General features: G+C 48.3%; 5 protein-coding genes across 7 annotated transcripts; 4 read left to right on the forward strand and 1 right to left on the reverse strand.

Moving 5' to 3' along the window:
* The first annotated feature begins 847 nt into the window (after positions 1–847).
* On the forward strand, positions 848–2,715 carry LOC108049871 (U4/U6.U5 tri-snRNP-associated protein 2). 2 transcript variants are annotated; one of them, XM_017131246.1, is made up of 4 exons: positions 848–961; positions 1,022–1,075; positions 1,139–2,291; positions 2,349–2,715. In XM_017131246.1, the coding sequence occupies exons 1-4, from the start codon at positions 940–942 to the stop codon at positions 2,602–2,604; spliced, it is 1,485 nt and encodes a 494-aa protein (XP_016986735.1). In that variant the 5' UTR covers positions 848–939; the 3' UTR covers positions 2,605–2,715. The 2 variants fall into 2 exon arrangements, with proteins under 2 accessions (XP_016986735.1, XP_016986736.1); XM_017131247.1 differs by having other exon boundaries at positions 854–961; positions 1,025–1,075.
* A 157-nt stretch (positions 2,716–2,872) lies between these two features.
* LOC108049873 lies at positions 2,873–4,582 on the forward strand. Of its 2 annotated transcripts, XM_017131251.2 has the most exons (3): positions 2,874–3,127; positions 3,179–3,607; positions 3,711–4,582. In XM_017131251.2, exons 1-2 carry the CDS (start codon positions 2,975–2,977, stop codon positions 3,578–3,580), a joined length of 555 nt encoding a protein of 184 aa, XP_016986740.1. In that variant the 5' UTR covers positions 2,874–2,974; the 3' UTR covers positions 3,581–3,607; positions 3,711–4,582. The 2 variants fall into 2 exon arrangements, with proteins under 2 accessions (XP_016986739.1, XP_016986740.1); XM_017131250.2 differs by having other exon boundaries at positions 2,873–3,127; positions 3,179–4,582.
* Positions 4,583–4,635: 53 nt separating this feature from the next.
* LOC108049872 lies at positions 4,636–7,568 on the reverse strand. Its single transcript, XM_017131248.2, has one exon. The coding sequence runs from the start codon at positions 6,337–6,339 to the stop codon at positions 4,876–4,878; it is 1,464 nt and encodes a 487-aa protein (XP_016986737.1). The 5' UTR covers positions 6,340–7,568; the 3' UTR covers positions 4,636–4,875.
* LOC108049789 (zinc finger SWIM domain-containing protein 8 homolog) lies at positions 7,567–21,045 on the forward strand (the record flags this gene model as incomplete). Its single annotated transcript, XM_017131104.1, has 8 exons — positions 7,567–8,140; positions 14,158–14,400; positions 14,461–14,624; positions 15,064–15,374; positions 15,436–20,157; positions 20,239–20,577; positions 20,642–20,791; positions 20,874–21,045. Coding segments are annotated over 8 exons (6,570 nt in total), but the record flags the coding sequence as incomplete, so codon positions are not given.
* LOC123037949 (midnolin homolog) lies at positions 20,965–21,699 on the forward strand. Its single transcript, XM_044460835.1, has one exon. The coding sequence runs from the start codon at positions 20,965–20,967 to the stop codon at positions 21,697–21,699; it is 735 nt and encodes a 244-aa protein (XP_044316770.1).
* Positions 21,700–21,899: the final 200 nt, after the last annotated feature.

Genomic DNA, 21,899 nt, shown 5'->3' on the forward strand with positions numbered 1-21,899 from the left:
AGCTTTGGCTCTCTTCACTAGGGCGTTTAAGGTCGTTTCTCGATCGCAGATTTAAAGAAGATCTCCCCTGGAAAGGGGGTGGCGGTGGGTGGCCGTCGGTTTAAAGGCCCCCCAAAGCTGATAAACAATCGTTTATAAATAGAGCCGCCGATAAGCTTCAGATGCCGGATTCGTTGGAGGAGTTCTCAAGCTGAACCTGTTTCTTAATTTATTGGAGACTTTATTATCAATAGGTGGCTGAGCTCTTGATTTGGAAATATTTTTGGAGTTGCAATTATATTTGGAGCTGGAAATATGTAGCAGCCCAAAAGTGTAATCTATTTTTCATTTAAATATAGAAAACCTTTTTGTAATGGTAAAAAACTGTACGTTTAACCTAGTTCTCATTATCACTATCAAGATGGGTGTGAAATTCATTCATACAGATTTCTTTAAACTTAATTTAACCAGTTATGGGTCAAATACAATGGATTTGGTGACAACGTTTGATTATTAAAGCACTTAAATTATATGTTTATCTTGGGCTACACTTCTGAACCCATATCATAATATATTTAGTATTAATCTTAACAAACATTTTCAAAAACCAGAATGGTATGAAAATTACCTGAATTTTTCACTTTTAGCAAAGAAGCGTCGTAATAAGGATAGGGTTTGTATCTTAGGCTTTATTTAACTATGACTTAACGTATTGAAACCGGATTTCGAAGTTTTAAGACGACAAAATAAATGGATTAATTTTAATATAATCTATTCAATTTTAATTGACAGTGGGAACGGCTTCAATATCGCAACCAGACATCGATTCCTCAAGTTATCGATGTGTTGGTCTTGTACAACACTGCCACCGCCTCAAACTTTCCAACAACAAAACAGGCAGTCAACAATTTTATTTTTTTTATAATTAAATGAATTACTGACTTAAGGCGTCTTGAAGAAATGGCGCAAACACAACCACCAGGTAGGTCCTAAGATATTTAATAAATTCGGATTAATTTTAGTGCCTAAAACAACTATTTAGCAGCCAAGCGCGTAAAGCTGGAGAAGAAGCCGGCGAATCTCGTCGAGGATGATGGTAAATATTGTTGATATACTGCGATCTAGAGACAAGGCTACTAATGAGCTTTACCATCGATAGAGACGCCCTCCGTGTTCAATCCGAAGTACAGGGTATGCCCCTACTTGGACACAATTAACCGCAACCTGCTGGACTTTGATTTCGAGAAGCTGTGCTCCATTTCGCTGACTAGGATTAATGTTTATGCGTGTCTGGTTTGTGGCAAGTACTTCCAGGGGCGTGGCACCAACACCCACGCCTACACGCACTCTGTGGGCGAGGCCCATCACGTGTTCCTCAATCTGCACACACTGAGGTTCTACTGCCTGCCGGATAACTATGAGATCATTGACTCCTCGCTGGACGACATCAAATACGTGCTGAATCCCACGTTCACACGCCAAGAGATCAGCAAGTTGGACCAACTGCAACCAAAGCATTCGCGCACTGTGGACGGAGTTCTCTACTTGCCCGGTGTTGTAGGTCTGAACAACATCAAGGCCAACGACTACTGCAATGTGGTGCTGCACGCCCTTTCCCACGTCGGGCCACTTAGGGATTACTTTCTGCGGGAGCAGAGCTATGCGCATGTCAAGCGGCCACCTGGCGATTCCATGTTCACGCTGGTCCAGCGGTTCGGGGAGCTGATGCGCAAAATGTGGAATCCGCGCAACTTTAAAGCGCATGTATCGCCGCACGAGATGCTCCAAGCGGTGGTGCTGTGGTCCAGCAAGCGATTCCAGATCACCGAGCAGGGCGATCCCATCGATTTTCTGTCCTGGTTCCTAAATACACTGCATCGCGCCTTAAAAGGGAATAAGCAGCCGAATTCTTCTATACTCTACAAGATCTTTCTGGGCGAAATGCAGATCTACACGCGCAAAATACCGCCAGTGGAGCTGGACGACACGGCCAAGGCACAGCTGCTGGCCACCGAGGAGTACAAGGACCAAGTGGAGCACACCAATTTCATCTACCTCACCTGCGATCTGCCACCGCCACCGCTGTTTACTGATGAGTTTCGCGAGAACATTATTCCGCAGGTTAATCTTTACCAGTTGCTGGGCAAGTTCAATGGCAGTGCCGAAAAGGAGTACAAGACCTACAAGGACAACTTTATGAAGCGCTTCGAGATCACCCGTCTGCCGCAGTTTATAATTTTGTACATTAAGCGGTTCACCAAGAACACGTTTTTCCTGGAGAAGAATCCCACCATCGTCAACTTCCCCATCAAGTGAGTTTCTCAATGGCAATTGTTATGAATCTTTAATACAAATCGTATGACTTTAAGGAACGTGGACTTTGGAGATATTCTGGGCATGAGGCAGCGCGATAAGGATGTCAAGGACACGAAATATAATCTGGTGGCCAACATCGTGCACGATGGCGATCCCAAAAAGGGCACCTATCGCGCCCACATCCTGCACAAGGCCAACGGCCAGTGGTACGAAATGCAGGACCTGCACGTCACCGAGATCCTGCCTCAGATGATCACGCTCACCGAGTCCTACATCCAAATCTACGAACGCTGTGCGGACTCCTCGTGATCCCCTTGACTTGTAGTTAGTGCTAGCTGTATTTCGATAAACAAATTCTATGATCCGAAAGTAATATATGCCGTAGTCGAGCGAAGCGACTATATGAGTAACATATTACAACTTTTTATGTGTTTCAGTAGCTTAAAGAAAATACTGATTGATTTCTTTGAAATCAGCGGAATTAGGTATTAAATTAGTTTAGTCCACCGCCTTGGTTTATGTTTAAATTCTAAGTCGCAGCATCAGCTGTGATGCAAGATAGCCAGAGATGCGCATGCGTTGTGCCCACTCTATGACCAAGTGGGCGGATTGGGGCCACGACCAGCAAAAAATCGATGCTGTCGCCAGTCGTTGGGTGACAGAGTGTTTGTAAGGAAGCATGTCGGATCAGCCTGATAACAGCACCTACGAGCAGGAGTGCCAGCGCGCGGAGTTGCTGGGTCTCCAGCCGCCAGATCCCGAGGAGTTCGAGCGGAAGCGGCAAGCGAGATTGGAGCACGAGGTGGCCGAACAGGAGGCTGCCGAGGCGGTGGTATGTAGTTTCATTTGCCCATGCGAATCGCCACTGAATTTCACCCTTCAGCTGCTGGAGCAACAAGACGAAAGCCTGGGCAATGTGGGCGGCAAGTTGGGCGAGCTCAACAGCATCCTGTCCAGCACCCAGCAGAAGCTCAATCGCTTTAAGCAAACGGCCTGTGGCAGTTTAACTAATATATTTGCTCGAGCCAGCTCGGGCTCAGTGGATCTTTCAGCGGGCGTGGGGGGATCGGGATCGATGGTCAGCCAGGAGGAGCGTCCGCCTGTCCAAGATCAGCCACAGGCAAAGCCGCCGCCCACGGCCGCCGAGGTAAGCGCCGCCAAGGCGGCCAAGCAAAAGCGCATGGACTCGCAGCTGGACAAGTTGGATGCGCTGATCAATCAGGCGGACAATGCCCAGATCTCCATGAGCGAGCAGACCCAGCAGATGCGACGCTTGGCCAAGTGAACTGCTTTGACCAAAAGCGGATGAAAGGTGATCATTGGCATTTCTAAAACCCGAAACACAAAAGATTAAACCCTAGTTTCCTTTATGAAATGAATGTACGATTCCAACTTTATTAACCCTTACTCTTCAGGTGATTTGCTTCGCCTGATCCTGGCCAGCCTTCTGTCCCCTCTTTGTTTGGATGAACACATGAGTTTCGCTTAAAACTAAACACAAGTTGAGATTACCCAAAGCGTCTTCAATCACATTTATCGAGTGTGCAGACAGTGCGTGTCATAACTGTCCTGTCTGAAGTACCGTCTTTTAGTCCTGGCGCGCACTGCTCTTCTTTACATTCATCCCGTTGACTTTACATACAAATAGGTATTTTTATAGTTTACATCAGAGTTTCAAAAATACAGAGCATTTTTTCGGCTATTTCTTGTCATAGTTAAAAACTGAATTACAAATGTTGACAATAATAGTTTCGTTTAAATATTCTAGGAGTTGAAACGTAGTCAACTCTATTCCTGAAATTATACATATGTAGTTTAAATAATTTTGTTTGTTTTAACCAAACGAGACATAAATGATGTCCTTTATTCACATATATTTTAAATTTTTTTTTGGTAAGTCACATTTTGGAAAACTTTTTTTTCAGTTCTTTGAAAGTATAACAATAAAATTAAATATTTAAATTTTAATTTGAATATATTACACTCCTACTCTCTTTTTTTTTTAATAAGTTTAAACTAAAGTGAACGTGTAAAAAAACGGAAACTATTTTTTGATTAGATGTGCAGTGCGATTCGCAACTGTGAGACCAAGATTGTAACTTCTCAGCCCTGGCCTTACAGTTATGGGACTCACTGTCTTTGTGCTAGCATAAGGAAGCAATGTCCACCACATTGAAATTGTTTATCCAGCTAATACTTGTTGCAAAACGTTTGTTATACTATATCAAAATATATACGGCTAAATCGAGTCAAGTAATAAAATTAAATTTTTCTCCACAAAACAAAAGATTGAGTATCAATAACCACACATTTGGAAGGCTATTAAATTGACTTAAAGAATGGACTACCAACCAATATTATTTAATGCTAGATCAATTCCGCTTGCTTAACTATTGATTCTAACGATTATCTACAACGACCAACGAAACCGAAGGATTCAATTTTAAAATTAAGCAGAGGATTATAAGTAAAGAATAACCAAGTAACCATTAATTCTATCACCTATGTACAACCAACAACGAAAGCAAAGAAAACAGGGATCTAGACTTTTGACTTGCGGAGGGTTATAAACGAGGGGAACTACTTATCCTCCGAAGAAGCGGACGAGATGGAGGTGGACATGTTGAGGCAGGAACGTGGCGGAGTCGGGCAGCGTTTGGGGAGCGTCCGCTTGCCCAGCGAATGAACCGCCGCCTCAGAGTCCGTGTCCGTATCCGAGTACTCGTCGTCGCTTTCGCTAGCATGTCCTGCATCCGTTTCGTACTGATCCTGCTCCTTCTGCTTGTCGTCCATATGGCTTAGCTGATCCAGAAAAACATCCGAGGTAACGGCCACGCCCTCGGGCTGCTCCTCGTTATCATAGAAGAAGTACGTCAGCTGCAGCTGCTCCTCCTCGGAGTTCACGCGCCAGGCGTGCGGAATCAACTGACCGTTGAACTCGAGTCTCTGCTGCAACGCCAGGAACATATCCGGCGAGATCTCCATTTGGGGCAGTGTTTGCTGGGCCTGCCACTTCGCCAGCAGCGGTGGATCGGATCCAAAAACGCCGTAGTATAGTTTGCAGGTGCGGTAGCAGCGCAGCCGGTTTGAATCCGGACGAATCCGACGCAGAACACGGAGCTGCGACTCCACTACGTGCAGGAACATGTACTGTTGCCTCCGGCTGGGCAGCGAGGTGACCAGCAAAGCGCGACTAGTGCTCAAACAGAGCTGGGGCAGGGGCTGTGGCCACAGAGAGTGGAGCACTCGCTTGACTAGCTGCGTCAGCGTAGAGCTCTTGAAGAAGTGACGCCCGGGGGCAGCTGCCGTCGCTCCTTCAGGCAGCCAACGCACTGCATCCGCCCAGAGGCGAGCGGCGGCGCAATTGAACATGGTCTGACCCAAAAAACGCATGCAGCGCTTGCAGTACAAGTGATCCTCGCGATTGAGAACGTGCGGATTATCTTCGTTAAGCCTGATGACCACATAGTTAAGGCCGTAGAAAAGATCTACTTCGCCGGGCACCAAACTGACAGGTTGGGTCTTGCATCCCTGTCCATGATGATTGTGGCAGAAGAATTCGCTTGGATCCACCACGCAGCTGGGAAACTCCCTCAGCCTTCGATAGTTTCTGGCCTCCACCAGTTCCGCCCGGCAGTCGCGGCAGTTGATGGAAATAACCTCATCCTCGTGGCAGGAGAGGAGAAGCGGTGCTAGAGGCACCTCCACCGAGCCACCATCCACGGCATCCAAATCTATCTGGTTGTAGTTGAAGCGGAAGCTTATGTGGCTGCCGCTGACCAGGAAAGTGGACAAGCAGCCAATGTCCATGCCGAAGTGGTCGTGCCGGATGAGCAACAACTCGTCGGAGTCTTCGCTATCGCTATCCGAACTGAAGTCCTCCTGATTCTCCCGCCTTCTCGGTTTCTCGCTGATGTAAACATTGTAGTCCCGGATGACAAGGCGCGTTTCGTGGGTCTGCGAGATCTGGTGGTCGAATCGCAAGAAGGCGACGCCGCTGCGCAGGTTGGGACGCAGCTCGATGCACAGCCCGGTTATGGGCATCTTGTCCTGGCCCGAAATATGCTTTAAAAGATCGGGAAAGCCAGGAAATAAAGCTGGAAATGTTTGCGATTATTTTAGTAAAATCCATCGATTAAACTCGATGTTTAATAGCGCCGTGAGTTTCTATCGATAGCTTCCTTCTGGCAATATCGATAGAATTGAATAACCATCGACTTTGTTTCAGCTCTAGCACTGAAGCAAAGAGTCGACGATGCGATGGGTAAAAACAAAGCCCCGTGTAAAAGTGTCCGAAAACCGTGCGTAGCATCAAACAAATCGTAACTCGGGCAGCAAATTTAAGAGCCGCACTTTTGGAGGCCGCGTGTGCAGTGCCGTTTTAATTGTCGGTAATCGCGAAATCCGCAAAAAAAGGATTTTTTGAAAAACGTTAGCCTTAAACGCATTTCGTTTCGTTCACACACACCAACAAACACACTCGGTCGCAGCAGACAAACACAACGCGCAGCGCATATACACACAAAGAAAAGAAGGCAGTGAAAATCGACAAGCGCACGCATGCACACTCACAGACACACACGCAGGCGAAAAAGTGTTGATATATATCCAATATATTGATGTTGTGTGCAGCGTTGTTGTTGCTGCTAGTGCTGTGTGAGTGAGAGAGGGGTAGAGTAGAGCAAGTGAGAGAGCGCGCAGGATAAAGCGAAGATGAGCCACAAAGCAAAGGAGTGAAAAAATAATTAACGGCGAAGAGAGTGGAAAGGGGAGAGTGGAGGTGGAGAAGAAGAGGAGCAGCAACAACAACAACCTAACAACTACAACTACAAAATTGGCCCTCTCATTTTGGCAGTCGCATCGCCCCATCTCGCTCCCTCTTTCGGTGGGGGATACGGAAAAGTTCACATGCAACAACAACGACAACAAACAATAGTCGCAGTCTACGCGGGCAGAGGCAGCGACACAGGCAGGGGCAGCGACGCACTGAACGTATTTTGTACATATAAACAAAAATAGTTTTTAAACTCAAAAACCTAAAGTTAAAAGTAAAGCACTTAAGCATAAATCTACAGTAAATAAGTAATTAAAACAGCAAGCAAATCAAGCAGAGAGATAGATAAGAGGGACAGAATAGAGGAAAAGAGACAGAAAGGAGAACGCTCAAAAGAAATTCGCCTTTTACACGATTTTAAATTGAGCGTTTTGGCAGAGATCCATTATTATACATCCATCCAAAAAGAGAGGAGAGAGCAAAGAGAGAGAGCGTAACGGAGCAAAAACAAACAAACGGAGGAGCAGCTGAACTCAGGAGCAACTGTAAACACACACAATCTCAGCCTCACGCTGGCGAATCGCAACGGCAGCAACAACAACAGAGGAGGAGGAGGTGGCGACGCTGGGGGCGGGGCAGCTGTGGCCGCTGCTGCCCGAAATAACAACAACAACGCTAACAACAACAACAATGGAGGAGGAGGCGGAGGAACGGCTGCAGTCGGCGCTGGCGCCGAAGGAGCAGGCGCCGGAGGAGCAGCAGCCAACGAATGGAACCCAGAGGAAATTGATCGCTACAGCTTCGACGACTCGATCCGCTTCGAGGAGGACTCCCTGTGCAGCTGGAGCTCCGAGCCCGAATCGCTGTGCAACAACTGGCGCGGCTGGAAGAAGCCCGCTGCGGGCAGCGGTGCTGGCAGCGGCGGTCTGAGCGGCTTGGGAATAGGAGGAGCGGTGGCTGGCGGTAGCACAGGAGCCCCTCCGTTCGGAGCAGGTGCCTCCTCCGGTTCATGTACACCGGGCGGCAGTGCAGCGGCAATGGCCAACACATCCACCTGCGGCAGATATTATGGTGAGTGTCCCCACCATAAAGTGATTGTACTCAGAGCAATAAGTTATGTGATATTACTATTTTTGATGATTGTCCGTACAATAGTGCAATCAGGTTATATCAATTAAAAGAGAATCCTTTGAAAATATCGGAAATTAAGTTTCAGTTATTCAAAACATGAATGAGTTTCACCGATACATGCATAAACATTTGGCTCATATATTACGTTTGTTAGGGAAAGTTGGTTTGCATTGGTATAGTCGTGAGCAAGATACAAAAGTATGAATTATTTTATTGCTCTTCGACACTGTGAGGTTCTGTCGAACCAATTCTAATGCTTGTTAATTGGTTATTTAATTTAAAACTAAAAATTTGTTTGTGGCGTCCAATAATATGTATATATATAAAATAACATTTTGTAAACAGATATGAGAATTCATTCTTAAGGTATCACCCCCAATTTGCAATAGTTCTCGTAAAATGCGACTCTAGGCTGAATATGGCCACGCTGTGCTGTCTGCAATTATACGCGTGACCTTTTCGCTGTTGGTAAATTTTGTAAAATTGGCTTAAGCACAACAACAAGCTGGCTGTAATTGTTGTTGGCCCGTCTGCAATTGTCTTTTTCGTTTCCCCTCCTCTGCTTATCGCGAAAGTCAAAATCACGACTTTAGTTGCCAACGTTTTATTTTTATTCGTTTCTTCCTTTTTACCTTTTTTTGCGTCTCCTTTGTCTTTTTGTGGCTTATTACGTTTGTGTACGGGAGGGCATTGTTTTGGGCCTGCTGAAAGACGTTTTTACACGTTTTCGGTATCCTGTGCGCAGTTGCAGTATTATCATCATGTAATATCTGGATATCTGGTTGCGACTGCGCAGTTCGTCCTCGTCTCTGTCTTCCTCTTTTCTTCGTCATTTGCCCATTCACTGCATTCGTATGCTTCTTTGTTTGCTCGAGTATGAAGGATTGGGGGAGAAAAAGGACTATACTTGGAATGGGCAGCAAAGGACTACGGAGAGGGAAACAGAAGATCCATTATCCATCTTCTTAACTTTCTTCACTAGGGAGCGTTGCCATGTTTCTATTTACATTTCCTGTCTAGAAATCGCAAAAAAAGAATTTAATGTTTTTGTAATCTTAAATATTATTTATGCTGCTCTACTACTTTAAAATTGTTTAAAACTATAAAGCAGATTATTTTTAGGAGTATTTCACTTTTAAATCTAGCTTGAGTTGGTCATGGTAAGAGCCTTATTTGGCGGGGAAATAGCTAGAGTGTTAGCCCTGCGGCTAGCTGTGTGCGCAAAGGCAAAGCCAGCTGCATTTTCATGCTCGAAAGACATAATAACCGCAACAAAAAACTATATAGCCTCAAAACGTTGTCGCTGCTGCCAGCTGAACGATGTCGAAGTCGATGCTGAGGCGTATAGAGCCTCGCTTTGTTGTGTCAAAGAACCTTTTCAAGGATACCACCACAACCTGCCCGAGGGGATGTAATAAAAATAAAGACGACGGCACGGACGAGAGTTCATTATTCCCTTCACACCTTGCAGCTCCTCTGTTTGCACAGGCTCCACAGATATAATACATAGCTGTGCTTACAGTTGGCCGGAAACCCACTGAATTGATTCAGAGTTGTAATTGTTTTATGATTTGATTTCTGCTACTTTTCTGTATATTTTGAGGCAGGAATGTCTTGCAGTAATTTCAAGTTCCGGAAATGGATGGCTTTAAAAATAACATAATTTGTAATCTAACGTCCTGATTAGTGTTTTGTAATAAAATAATTTTATGTAATAAAAGCTTCTGTTTCCGTTTCTGAGTTTACACAGATTTGTAGCATTAACATTGTAAACATTCCATTTTGGTGACCCCGATTTGCCATTATAATTTAATGTGGTATACCTTACAAATTTTGACATAATTCTTTAACTCGGTAAAAAGGTGACCCAGACTTTAGAAGTTTGCGTCAATTCATTCACTACAATTGTTTCTCTTGTTTTAGATTTATTTTTGATCAATTGATCTTATCATTTTAATAAACAGTTATGTCAAAATTTACGAAAAATTTGCAAATATTTGTTTATGACAGGTGATAGAGCTTAATGATCTGAGACAGGACAAGCGAAGAATTTAATGTTTCAACCGTATTCGGCCAAGTTATGATGTGCTAGGTTTGGGTGACCCCGATCCATTTTTATCGAGTCCATAACTCTTGTGTTCAGACCTTAGGAACACCCCAGATAAAGTATGTTCGCAGAGTGGGGCCCCGCATGAACGTGGAACGTCGATGCGATGCGATGCAATGACCCCGAATAAACCGAAACCGTGGAATGGTCACGCTGCAGTGCTGACAATGCAGCTCCACTCTGTGTCCGTGAGAGGTGTGTGTGCATGTATGGTGGTGTGCGGGCAGTGTGTGCGTGCCTTGAGTGGCCGGCGTTGCCATATGTCATCATCTAATTAGTGGGTCGAGGCCCGCTCGGTGTCAATTTCGAATTGAAACCGAACTGAAACTGAAACACCGCACGACCGACCAGCTGAGGCTGAAATAAACCCACCGGCTCGCAATTTTATATTTCACTTTTCGCCGTACATATCAGTTTCATGCACTTCCGCAGCCAAAACAATTGCACCAACATATGCAGCACACACGTGCAGAAATGCTTGTTGGCACTTTGACCCCTTTTTTGCGTAGGTTTATTTTGTTTTTGAGCGAGCTTTTTGTGCCGAACAACCTAAATTTGCCATTGGAAACACGGCGGACAAAGCCAAAAATATGAGGGCGCAGCAAAAAGATAATTTTCAGCATATTATCATTTACAAGGTCTAGAGAGCTTAAGGACTAGATAGTTTATTTTTCATAAAAATGTTATTCCATTTTCTTTCTATGTGCTTGGAAAGTATTTGTGACTCAATTCTATTACATATGTAAGCCTTTTCAATTATCATAAGTATGTGAAAAATGGTCCATTTTTATAATTGAGAAATCTTTTCCCAGGCATTACTGATTGATTTTGATAAATTAATTAGACTCTGTGAGGCACACTAAGTACTTAATACACTTTCGGTTTTAATATGTTACACCACATATAAGTACACATTCACGAACTCAAAACTGATTATTTCCTAGAAATAGGGGGAAGGGGTGTCGTGCACATGGTATGTAAATTGGAACCCCCTGCTGAGACATGTAGCATTTGTACATATGTATACACGACTCCAATCGGAGTTGGGGGTGGTAATGGTAACCGGTGTGACGAATGCATTCGCCGTAGTTCGGCACTTCAGCACCTCCGGCCCTACTTTTGCGAGTTCGTTCAGTAATAACAAAAATAACTGGAGCATGAGACATTGTATTATATATTCTCCTTTTTATTGTTACATGTTTTGTTAGTTGCGATGCATTAAAATTGAAAACAAATTAAAATGCAAACAAAAACTCCGAAAGGGAATGCAAGAGCAAGCCCAGTTCAATCGAAGAGGAAACCAGTTTGAAGGGGAAGCAATAGCCTTGAATCCGCAAACAAAAAAAAACACGAATGTATACACGAATCGGTTATTAAACCTTCTTCAATCAAATCATTCTGACTCATGCGGCCATTCGGAATCGGCTAAGCCCCGTACCTGGAGGCTCAGCCGATTTTTCATCTGACAAATGCATTTAATTGTTTTGTCTTTTTGTACCCCCTTTCCCGATTTCCTCAGCCAAATGGAATGGAAATAACGATCCAGATATATATTTAAAGGCAAATGTTATTTCTCAAAAATAAATTGAAATAGCACTATAAAACATACACTTAAAAGCTAAGGAGTTTAGCTTATATTTTTATCCTCATCTTGGGTACATATCAGTTTGCTTAGAACGATTCACAGCTTACAACACCAAATTAATTAATTCGTAATTCAATTATTCAAAACTATTTTGTTAGCCTCCGCTGTAGCTGTGTGTATGCATGGGGACAGGCATGAGCAATAAGTTAGCGCTTGCGGAAAATGACTTTGAATAAAATGGTGCCAAAGTGTCTGAAAATTAAGTGACGACTGAGCGAGACAGTAGAGTTAGGTGAGGGGGAAACGGAGGGCACAAAGAATGGGAGCAGGCAAACGAGTCGACGAACGAGCGAAAAAAACAAACAAACAAACAAAACAATAAGCTTCGCCGTTCAGTGCTGACGATTTGGCTTGTTTATGGCCACTCCAATTATACTGAAAAGAATTTGTATTTATTTTAAATTTATTACTTATGGAATCTTTTTATCTACACAATATGGAATATTGAATACTTAATTTTTAAATATGCAAAATAAATTGTTGTATGAATACTCTCTTTTCTATCTTAAATACAAAAAATTAACTTTGATTTCATTGATTGGGAAATCGACTTTTTGAGATTAGTAAAGAAATTTTTATAAAGGAAGCCTTTTTAAATTTTTGAAACACTTGTAGTAACTGTGCGGTCTTTTAAAATGCTATCTAAAAAATATCTAACAAACTAATGTAAAAGAAGGAAACCTTTAGTTCTGATCGATACCCAATTAGTTGACTTGGGATCCAGATTGATCGATTATGATTGAAAGTGAAATCTGAGATCTGGTTATGCTCGAGTATTTAACTCGCGTGGGCGAACTTGAACCTTCTGTTGTTTCTTAGCTCTGCATCATCAGCAACACCATATACCATATAATATTGAAGCTTCTTGTTCCTTGTTTTGCTTTGGGGCTCTTGTTTTTGTTTGTTTGTCTTTTGTATTTTGCGTTCTGCTTTTTAAAGGCAATGGGAACAAGACCTTTAAAATTCAGGCCCCCTCTTCCATTGTCATTTGTTTATTTGCATGCCAATTCAGTGGATTTCTGTTTATTTACAACTCAATTGCGCTGCATCACATTGGTTTACGCAGGGAAAAAGTGCGTGGCCAATATATATTCTTATGATTTTTCCAAGACATCACAGAAAGCCGAATAACGCTAGAGTTTATTTTTTTAATTACGCTTGCAGGATGTATTATAATACTGACCGGAAGGTGGAATAAAGCTTTGGTGATTACAGTTTCAATTAAAGCTACAGCTTTATTGGGAGCGATCGTCCCTAACAATTTGGCATTTGTTTTTTAATAATCTCTGTCAAATTTTCGAGTTCAATGTTATACATACATCTTTAATGTCAATCAACCAAACTCGTTCTTAGGATTATAATGTATTTATATGCTAACATAGTCCAATAGCAGCGAAAGAAATATTTACGTTATCTTCATGGGTATGTCAGTATTTCTTTATTATACATATTATGGTACTACATATAACTTGAATATTTATCGACGATACGTGTGATGGTAGTATCAACTTGATATGATTAAGCTTAATTTGTTAGCCTAACTAATTTGCATAGTGAATATGGTGTGGTTGTGCTCATACCTCTGTGTACGACCCTTACAACAACCTCGTTGTTGACCTCTCTTTCGCTGGTTATTGCCCGTTGGCCTCAGAAAAAGTTCTTTAATTAATAAAATGCTCGACATGTGTATCTTGTGTCTGTGTGCATGCATGTGGTTTTTCCTCGCTTTGTTTGTGTTTAATTATGGTGGTAGAAATATGGAATTAGTCATTTGGCAGCTTCTCTAATTAATAAATATTTTCATTGTTTTCCTTTGTTGTGGAGTTTTCAACTGGTTGCCCGGTTAGTTTTATGCTTTATTAAAAAATATAAAAGATTCATGTTATCCATATGCCAATTTTCATAAACATAGCACATTTTCTTAGTTGCTAAACGGAACGGCCCCACTTAAAAGAATTGAGTTTAAAAAGGTCGAGGTCTTGGATTGAATGGATAATAATTTGTTTGTATACAGGCCGATTTAATCATATTCATAAAATGAAGTGAAATTTGTTTGTAGCCTTTACTTGCAATAACAAGAAAGGCAAGCCGAAGTTAATATACTCTTGCAGTTATACAATAACAAATTGTAGAAATTTGACCAATGGCACTTTGTGCATTGTTATATATAGATATGTTCTCTATATTCCTTCGACCTTCTTCCAGAAGTTTCCACATTGGCCGAACTGGCAGCACGTTGTGTGGCCTCCTACATACCGTTCGAGCTGGTGGAGCACGTGTATCCGCCGGTGCCGGAGCAGTTGCAGCTGCGCATTGCTTTCTGGAGCTTTCCGGACAACGAGGAGGACATCCGGTTGTATTCCTGCCTGGCCAACAGTTCAGCAGACGAGTTCAATCGCGGCGACTCGTTGTTTCGGCTGCGAGCTGTCAAGGATCCGCTGCAAATAGGTAAGTTTGAATAATAGGGAATAACTGGATGCTAACCCTAACCTTCTGATCCGCTTGCAGGCTTTCACCTGTCGGCCAGCGTGGTCAGTCAGACGCCACGTGCATACTTCAATGTGGCCGTTACCTTTGACCGTCGTCGCATCTCGTCTTGCAACTGCACCTGCACCTCGTCCGCCTACTGGTGCTCCCACGTGGTCGCCGTTTGTCTGCATCGCATTCATTGCGTAAGTATGGCAGGGTTAAGTGACTAAACGTGATTTTTCTAAACATTAGTATCATAAACTAAATTAAAAGAGCTCATAAGTGATTTTAATCGATCTAACATAGTTAAATTTACACTTTATCAGTTTGAGAATCTGTAATTAGTACCCGAAGTCAATTCTTATATATAACTGAATGAAACGCAATGACCAAGTTAAGAAACAGATCAACTTCGAAACAGTTGCGAAATTTGTTGAGTCATAAAATGATTTGTTTGTATTAAAAATATGCTTATGATCAAAAAGGATAGCTTCTTTTTAAAGGTTTTTGTGAAAGTAAATTCCTTTAATCTTGTTTATATTCAAGTGGATAGTTTGTATATCCAGTTTTTGTGAAAGTAAATTGTCCAACTTGTAACTTACTTTGGCCAGAGACTTAATTTAATCTCATCTTAAATTGCAGCCACAGGAAGTTTGTCTGCGGGCTCCCGTGTCCGAGTCGTTGACCCGGCTGCAACGCGACCAGCTGCAGAAGTTCGCCCAGTATCTGATCAGCGAGCTGCCCCAGCAGATCCTGCCGACAGCCCAGCGGCTCCTGGACGAGCTGCTTAGTGCCCAGCCCACGGCCATTAACACGGTGTGCGGTGCGCCCGATCCAACGGCTGGGGCCTCGATCAACGACCAGACCAGCTGGTACTTGGACGAGAAGACGCTGCATAACAACATTAAACGGATCCTCATTAAGTTCTGTTTGCCCGCCCCGATTGTGTTTAGGTGAGATTTTTTAAATTTCGCATTAACGTAATATATCCTGAACATTCTTTTCCCGTCGCAGCGATGTGAACTATCTGACAAACTCGGCTCCCCCGGCGGCGGCCGAGTGGAGTTCCCTACTGCGACCGCTGCGAGGTCGCGAACCGGAGGGCATGTGGAATCTGCTCTCGATCGTACGCGAGATGTACAGGCGATGCGATCGGAACGCAGTGCGTCTGCTGGAGATCATCACGGAGGAGTGCATGGTCTGCGACCAGATACTGATCTGGTGGTTCCAGACGAAGCTGGCGCTAATGATGGGCTCCCACGGCCATTCGGGCGGCAAGCACTCGAACACGCACTCCAACTCGACGGCTCTGCAGCATGCGTGCAGCTCGCTGTGCGACGAGATCGTGGCCCTGTGGCGGCTGGCAGCGCTCAATCCCGGCCTGGCGCCGGATGAGCGGGACATGCTGCACGCCCAGTTCACGGCCTGGCATCTAAAGATACTTGACAGGGTGGTCAAGAGCCGGATGATGCCGTCGTCCTACACCAACAAGCACCAGCAGAACTCGCGATCCGAGACGGAACTGTTCATAGGGTTCAAGCCGGCCATAGAGGCGTGCTACTTGGACTGGGAGGGCTACCCCATTCCGGGGGTGACGCACACCCACGACACGAATCCCATCTACTACTCGCCGTTCACCTGCTTCAAGCACACGGATCTCAAGGGCGAGTCCAACAATCCCGGCCAGCTGAACGCCACCCAGGCGCTGATGACGAACAACAAGCACTACAATTACTTTAGTGCCTCCAGCGATCATGGCATGCACGCTGGTGTATTCAAGCAGAGATTGGACAGACCCTTTCGGGAGTCGCGATTCTATACGAATCCGGCCGATCTGGAGGGATCAGCTCCAGTGGCTGCCGGAGGATCAGGCAGATTTCCCACGGGATTAGGGGCTGTCGGCGTGGGAGGACTTGGTGCTGGTGTCGTTGGTCAAATAAGCGGAGGAGTAAGTGCCGCTGTTGGAGCAGCCGCCGCCGAAGTGAATCCCGCACAGCAGCAGCTGCCTAGTGGATCGGCTGGAGGCAGTGCCTCTGTGGCAAACTCCAAGGCAGTGGCAGCAGCTGACGGCAATCGTTCGAGTGCCAGCAGCGAAGGATTCTGTGAGAATGACGATTTCGGCGGCGACACCAGCAGCAGTCACAACTACTGCCCACCTGGACAGGCGCTCGTGCCCGGCCAGAAGTCGGCCCTTACGGAATCGGACTCCCAGAGCAGCTTCGATGCAGTGTCGCAGCAGAGCAAGGATGAGCCGGCAGTCGGGGGAGTGGGTGTGCCAGTGGGTGTTGAACAAGCCCTCTCCACCTCGGACACTTCGTCAGCATCCTCGGCCTCCTCATCCGCATCTACGGCGTCGGGAAGCTCCAATAGCTCCACTTCTTCCATGCTAATGGCTGGACAGGAGGCGACTGTTGGAGTGGGTGGTGCAGTGCAGCAAACACCTCGTCGTCTGAGCAAGGATGAATCCTTCAGCAGCAGCAGCGACGAGTTTAACCAAGGAGCAGTGGGTGGATCAGCAGTTGGAGTTGGTGGTGCCGGTGGAAGCGGGTTAGTTGCAGGAGAAGCAGTGGCGGGAGGAGCGGGAGCAACAGCAGGTGGAGATCTCACGCCAGTGCCCAGCACTTCGGCAGCCGCCAGAGCTGCCATGGCCGCCAACTGCTCGGTGCCGGTAATGCCCAGTGTACCTCACCTTGCAACAAGCCCAGCAGGAGGATTGGGAGTGCTGGGACTGGGTGCTTCGGTGGACCAGCCTTGCACATCATCCGTGCACGCAGCCCGAGTTCTAGCCGCTGCAGTTGCCGCCTCCAGCGACAAGCCGCATGTGTTCTCCAATGTCCGACCGACGGAGGACGCCTGGGATATACTGCTGGCCAGAGCCGAGGGTCTACATGCCCACGGTCACGGCGGGGAGGCCTGCATACTGGCCGTACGCCTGGCCGAGCAGATGCTGGCCAATCCGCCCAACCTCCTCCTGGAACTGCCACCCGCACCCAAGCGGAAGGGGAAGAAACAGAACGTGAACCCCATCTCGCATCAGCTGACAGTCGTGGCCTCCGCCACGCTGTCCAAGTGTGCGTTCCTGTGCACCGTGCTGTCGGAGAACTCGGAGCACTACCACATCGGCTTTCGGATATGCTTGTTTGCTTTGGAGATGCCACGACCGCCGGCCAGCACCAAACCGCTGGAGGTGAAGCTGGCCAACCAAGAGGCGGACATACTGGCTCTGCTCAAGCGTTTGCCGCTGGGATCCGCGGAGCTGCAAGTAATTCGAGAGCGAGCGGAGCAACTGCGAAGTGGAACCTTCAAGACACGAGGCGAAGCATTGCTGCCGATTAACTTGGCCACGTTTATCTTCGACGCCCTGGTTACCTTTAGCCCCGGAGCTGGGTCTACGATTGGCCCTGGAGTGGCTTCTTCTAGCGGCGTAGGAGGGGCAGCAAGCAAATCCATGGTCAACGCGGGCTCACGTTTGCTGCTTTACAAGCACAACAGCGATGAAAACCTCGGATTCGATGCTGCAGTGGCAGCTCTGGGATTGAAGGCCAACGTCTCGGAGGCAGAGCATCCGTTGCTGTGTGAAGGTACCCGCCGGCAGCGCGGGGATCTGGCTCTGACCTTGCTGTACCACTACAAGGACGAGCCGCGCAAGATAGCCAAGATCATGGAGAAGCTGCTGGACAGGGACATACACACGCTCCTGAACGCGCCACTCCTGCCCGCATACTACTCGAGCAATCCGCCGGTGAGGACGCCGAGCAATCAGCCAACGCGCAGGGAGGAGCACGAGTACGGCGGCAGCTCCGGGTGCGCCTCGTCCAACTGTAATCCGGTGGCCAATCTGTGTGAGCTTCTGCCGGCGGATTACGGCAGCGTGGGCGGAAACAGCCGGCCACACAGCTCCACAAGTGCCGAACTGGAGCTGAGCATGTGCGCACTGAGCATGGCCAGCAGTGGCAGCCAATCGGGCGGAGGCCAGGGCATTGTGCCCACACCGAATGCGGCGGGAACTACAGGAACACCCAATTCCAGCAGCACTACGGCCAGTGGCAGCCAGAACCCCAATGGCAATCCCAGTGGCAGCGGTGGAGGAGGAAACGGCGGAGGTGGCAACGGCGGTGGCGGTGGCAGCTCCAGTAGTAGCCGGAGCAAGGAGAGCCGCTACAAGGGAAAGAGGGCATACCCCTCGATACCCAACCAGCCGTCGGAGGCGAGTGCCCACTTCATGTTCGAGTTGGCCAAGAATGTGCTGACCAAGGCCGGCGGCAATAGTTCCACATCGCTGTTCACCCAGGCGAGCACCAGCCAGAACCACCATGGACCGCATCGTGCCCTTCACATGTGCGCCTTCCAGCTGGGCCTCTATGCCCTGGGTCTGCACAACTGTGTGAGTCCCAATTGGCTGTCCAGGACGTACTCGTCGCACGTCTCCTGGATCCTGGGGCAGGCGATGGAGATTGGAGCGCCGGCGATCAGTTTTCTGATCGACACTTGGGAGGCGCATCTTACGCCCCCCGAGGCGGCTGGCATGGCGGATCGGGCGTCGCGTGGATGGGACACCAACATGGTTTATCCGGCGGCGGAGCTGGCCCTCTCCGTTCTGCCCCATGCAGCCGCCCTCAATCCCAACGAGATCCAGCGTGCGATCCTTCAGTGCAAGGAGCAGAGCGATCTGATGCTGGAGCGGGCCTGTCTCACCGTGGAGACGGCTGCCAAGGGCGGCGGAGTCTACCCGGAGGTGCTGTTCCAGGTGGCACGCTATTGGTACGAGCTGTACATGCGGAATACGCCGAACAACAGCGAGCACGAGCCGCACGACGACACCATGGACCACTCGGCGGTCAGTCTGAGCGCCTTGATCGAGTCCCAACAGCAGCACGAGCTCCAGCAGCAGCAGCAGCAACAGGCGGTGCAGCAGCAACAGCAGGTGGTGCAGCAGCAGCAGCAACAGGTGGTGCAACAACAACAGCAGCTGGGCATGCCGAATCCCGGGGTGCCGGGCGGAGTTGGTCCTGGACCCGGACTGGCCGTATCCGTGCCCCCGCCGGTAGTTGGCTCTGTGCCGAATCCGCAGGCCCAGTTTCAGCCCGTGGGCGTTGCCTCACTGGCTCCCCTCGGCCTGGCGCCGTACCCGCCGTACAGTTTCTGCCAGGGCCTGTACGCACACCACCACAACCTGAGCTATCCTCCCGGCCAGATGCAAATGTACATCTCGGCGGGACTGCCGCCGCCTCCACAAGGTTACGGCGGTTACCAGCAGGCGCCGCCCCAGCAGCCGCCCAATCAGCAACAACAGCAGCAGGTGGTGCAACAACAAGTGCAGCAGCAGCAGCAGGTGGTGCAACAGCAGGTGCAGCAGCAGCAGCAGGTCCAGATGGCGGGACAAGCGCCACCGGGTCATCCAGGACAGCAAGGACATCCGGGCCAGCCGCCGTCTGGCTTCCAGCAGCAACCACCACCGGGACCGTTCCAGGCGATGCCACCGCAGGCCTACCAGGCAATGCAGGCGGGTCCTCCGGGTCCGCCGATTGGTCCGCCGCAGGGCTACTACGGCCCACCGCCGCCACCGCCTCCGAATGGACCACCGGGCGTGGGTGTGGGAGTCGGAGTGATGCCCATGCGTCAGCATCAACACCAGCACCCCGTGTACCCCTTCATGCAGCAGGCGCCACCACCACCGCAGCAACAGCCGCCGCCTTCGCAGCCACCCGTGCGACAAAGACAACCGCATCAGTTTACGTAAGTGATCCCGACTCCGATCACAATCCAGCTTTAGCTTGGCTTTGCTTTAACAAATTCCTTCTTCTTATTTTTGCGCAGACCCACCCAGCTGCGCTATCTGCTGGCCGCCTACAACGTGGGCATGCTGGCCATGGAAACACTGGCACGCCGCGTTCACGACGACCGGCCGCAGGCAAAGTACGCCCGGAATCCCCCATACGGCGAAGATGTCAAATGGCTGCTGCGGATCAGCAAAAAGCTGGGCACCCAGTATCTGCACCAGTTCTGCATCTGTGCGGTCAACTCTATTGTGAGTCCGTTCGTGCTGCACGACGTGGCCATCGAATCCGCCCACTATCTGGGCAGGAACAACCACCAGCTGGTGATGCAGCACCTACGCTCTGCGCTTACGCCGCTCGTCCAGAAGTGCCAGCAGATGTGAGTACTGTGTGCTTGGACAAATGTATATATCTAATGTGTTTTTTTTTTGCTGGTTTCACAGGTACATCCAGTGCATACACCAGAAGCTGTACCACCTGACTCAGGGCGACTACGAGGAGTTTGCCAGCATTGTGGTGGCGGCCCGCGCAGCCTTCCAGATCACGCCCGAGGGCAGCGCCCAATTCAAGGACTGGCTGCAGTCCATTAAGCGGTAAGCTTTCAGGGAGTTCAAGACAGTTGCAGGTGCATTTTAAAACCAAACAAACCCAACTCTTGCTTTGACCCTTCTGCAGATCCAAATCCTGCAAGAAAGAGCTGTGGACCCAGATTAATACGGCACTGCAGAGCAACTCCAAATGACAAAGACTTGACTCCTGCAATCTGATGACGGCAGTGGCAACAGCAACATTGGCGACGGTGGCGACAGCAGCAGCGACAACTGCCACAGCAGAGTGCAAGTCCACAGCGGCGTCTGGCGGTGGCACCGGCAACAACAACAGCGCTCCCAATCACAACCACATTGGCAGCAGCGTCACCAACGCCACCACCAACAGCAACGGCGGCAACATTAACATCAACATCGGAGAATCTGTGGCCGGACACAACCATCATCATCACCACCATCACCACAGGCATCATCATTTGCTGGAAACGCCGGTCAGCAGCTCTGCGGGACTAGCAGCACAAGAAGCGGGAGCAACAGGAGCAACAATAGCAGTGGCAACAACATCACTTGGCAACCCCCCAGCAACAGCATCAGTAGCTGCAGCTACAGCAGCAGCACTAGCAGCAACCAATGTTGCCGGCTACGAGCGATCGGAGCGCATGGAACGAAGACCACCACTGCTGGGAGCACCACCGCCGCTGTCCGCGATCAGCAACGGCAACGGACGATCGGCGGCAGCGATCGCTTATCACTCGCTAATGCCGAACTACTATCCCAGCACGCGGCAGTTGCATATGCATGGCCATGCCCGAAGTCATGCGCATCCCCCGCAGAACGGGCATCCCCACCCTCACCAGCAACAGCAACCGCACCCGCTACCGCCTCCCCAACAGCATCCACATCCCCATCAGTACCAACTGCAGGCGCTAAGCCACTACCATCAGCAACTTTAACAACGTGTCGCTGGCACTGCCTACCGGCACGGGTGTCCAGCGGCTGGTGCGTCTGCTGCTCCTGCTGCAGCGTCGTCGCTTTGGCGGCCGGAAGAACATGGCGGCGGAGGAGGGGGAGCAAGAGCTGCAGCAGCCAGCGGCAGTTGTGCCTGCAGGCGATGATCCTGCCCCTGCGCAGAAATCCATCACCACCTGGCTCT

The sequence above is a fragment of the Drosophila rhopaloa genome, unplaced genomic scaffold (assembly GCF_018152115.1).
Source record: "Drosophila rhopaloa isolate 14029-0021.01 unplaced genomic scaffold, ASM1815211v1 contig_3, whole genome shotgun sequence".
Classification (NCBI taxonomy): Eukaryota; Metazoa; Arthropoda; class Insecta; order Diptera; family Drosophilidae; genus Drosophila; species Drosophila rhopaloa.

Bases quoted from the DNA above. Each gene is read 5' to 3' on its own strand.
- LOC108049871 (XM_017131246.1), top strand. From the start codon at position 940: ATGGCGCAAACACAACCACCAG. The intron at 962-1,021 runs GTAGGTCCTAAG...ACAACTATTTAG, and splicing joins GGCGCAAACACAACCACCAG to CAGCCAAGCGCGTAAAGCTG. The intron at 2,292-2,348 runs GTGAGTTTCTCA...TATGACTTTAAG, and splicing joins ATCGTCAACTTCCCCATCAA to GAACGTGGACTTTGGAGATA.
- LOC108049873 (XM_017131250.2), top strand. From the start codon at position 2,975: ATGTCGGATCAGCCTGATAACAGCACCTACGAGCAGGAGTGCCAGCGC. The intron at 3,128-3,178 runs GTATGTAGTTTC...TTCACCCTTCAG, and splicing joins AGGAGGCTGCCGAGGCGGTG to CTGCTGGAGCAACAAGACGA.
- LOC108049872 (XM_017131248.2), bottom strand. From the start codon at position 6,339: ATGCCCATAACCGGGCTGTGCATCGAGCTGCGTCCCAACCTGCGCAGC.
- LOC123037949 (XM_044460835.1), top strand. From the start codon at position 20,965: ATGACGGCAGTGGCAACAGCAACATTGGCGACGGTGGCGACAGCAGCA.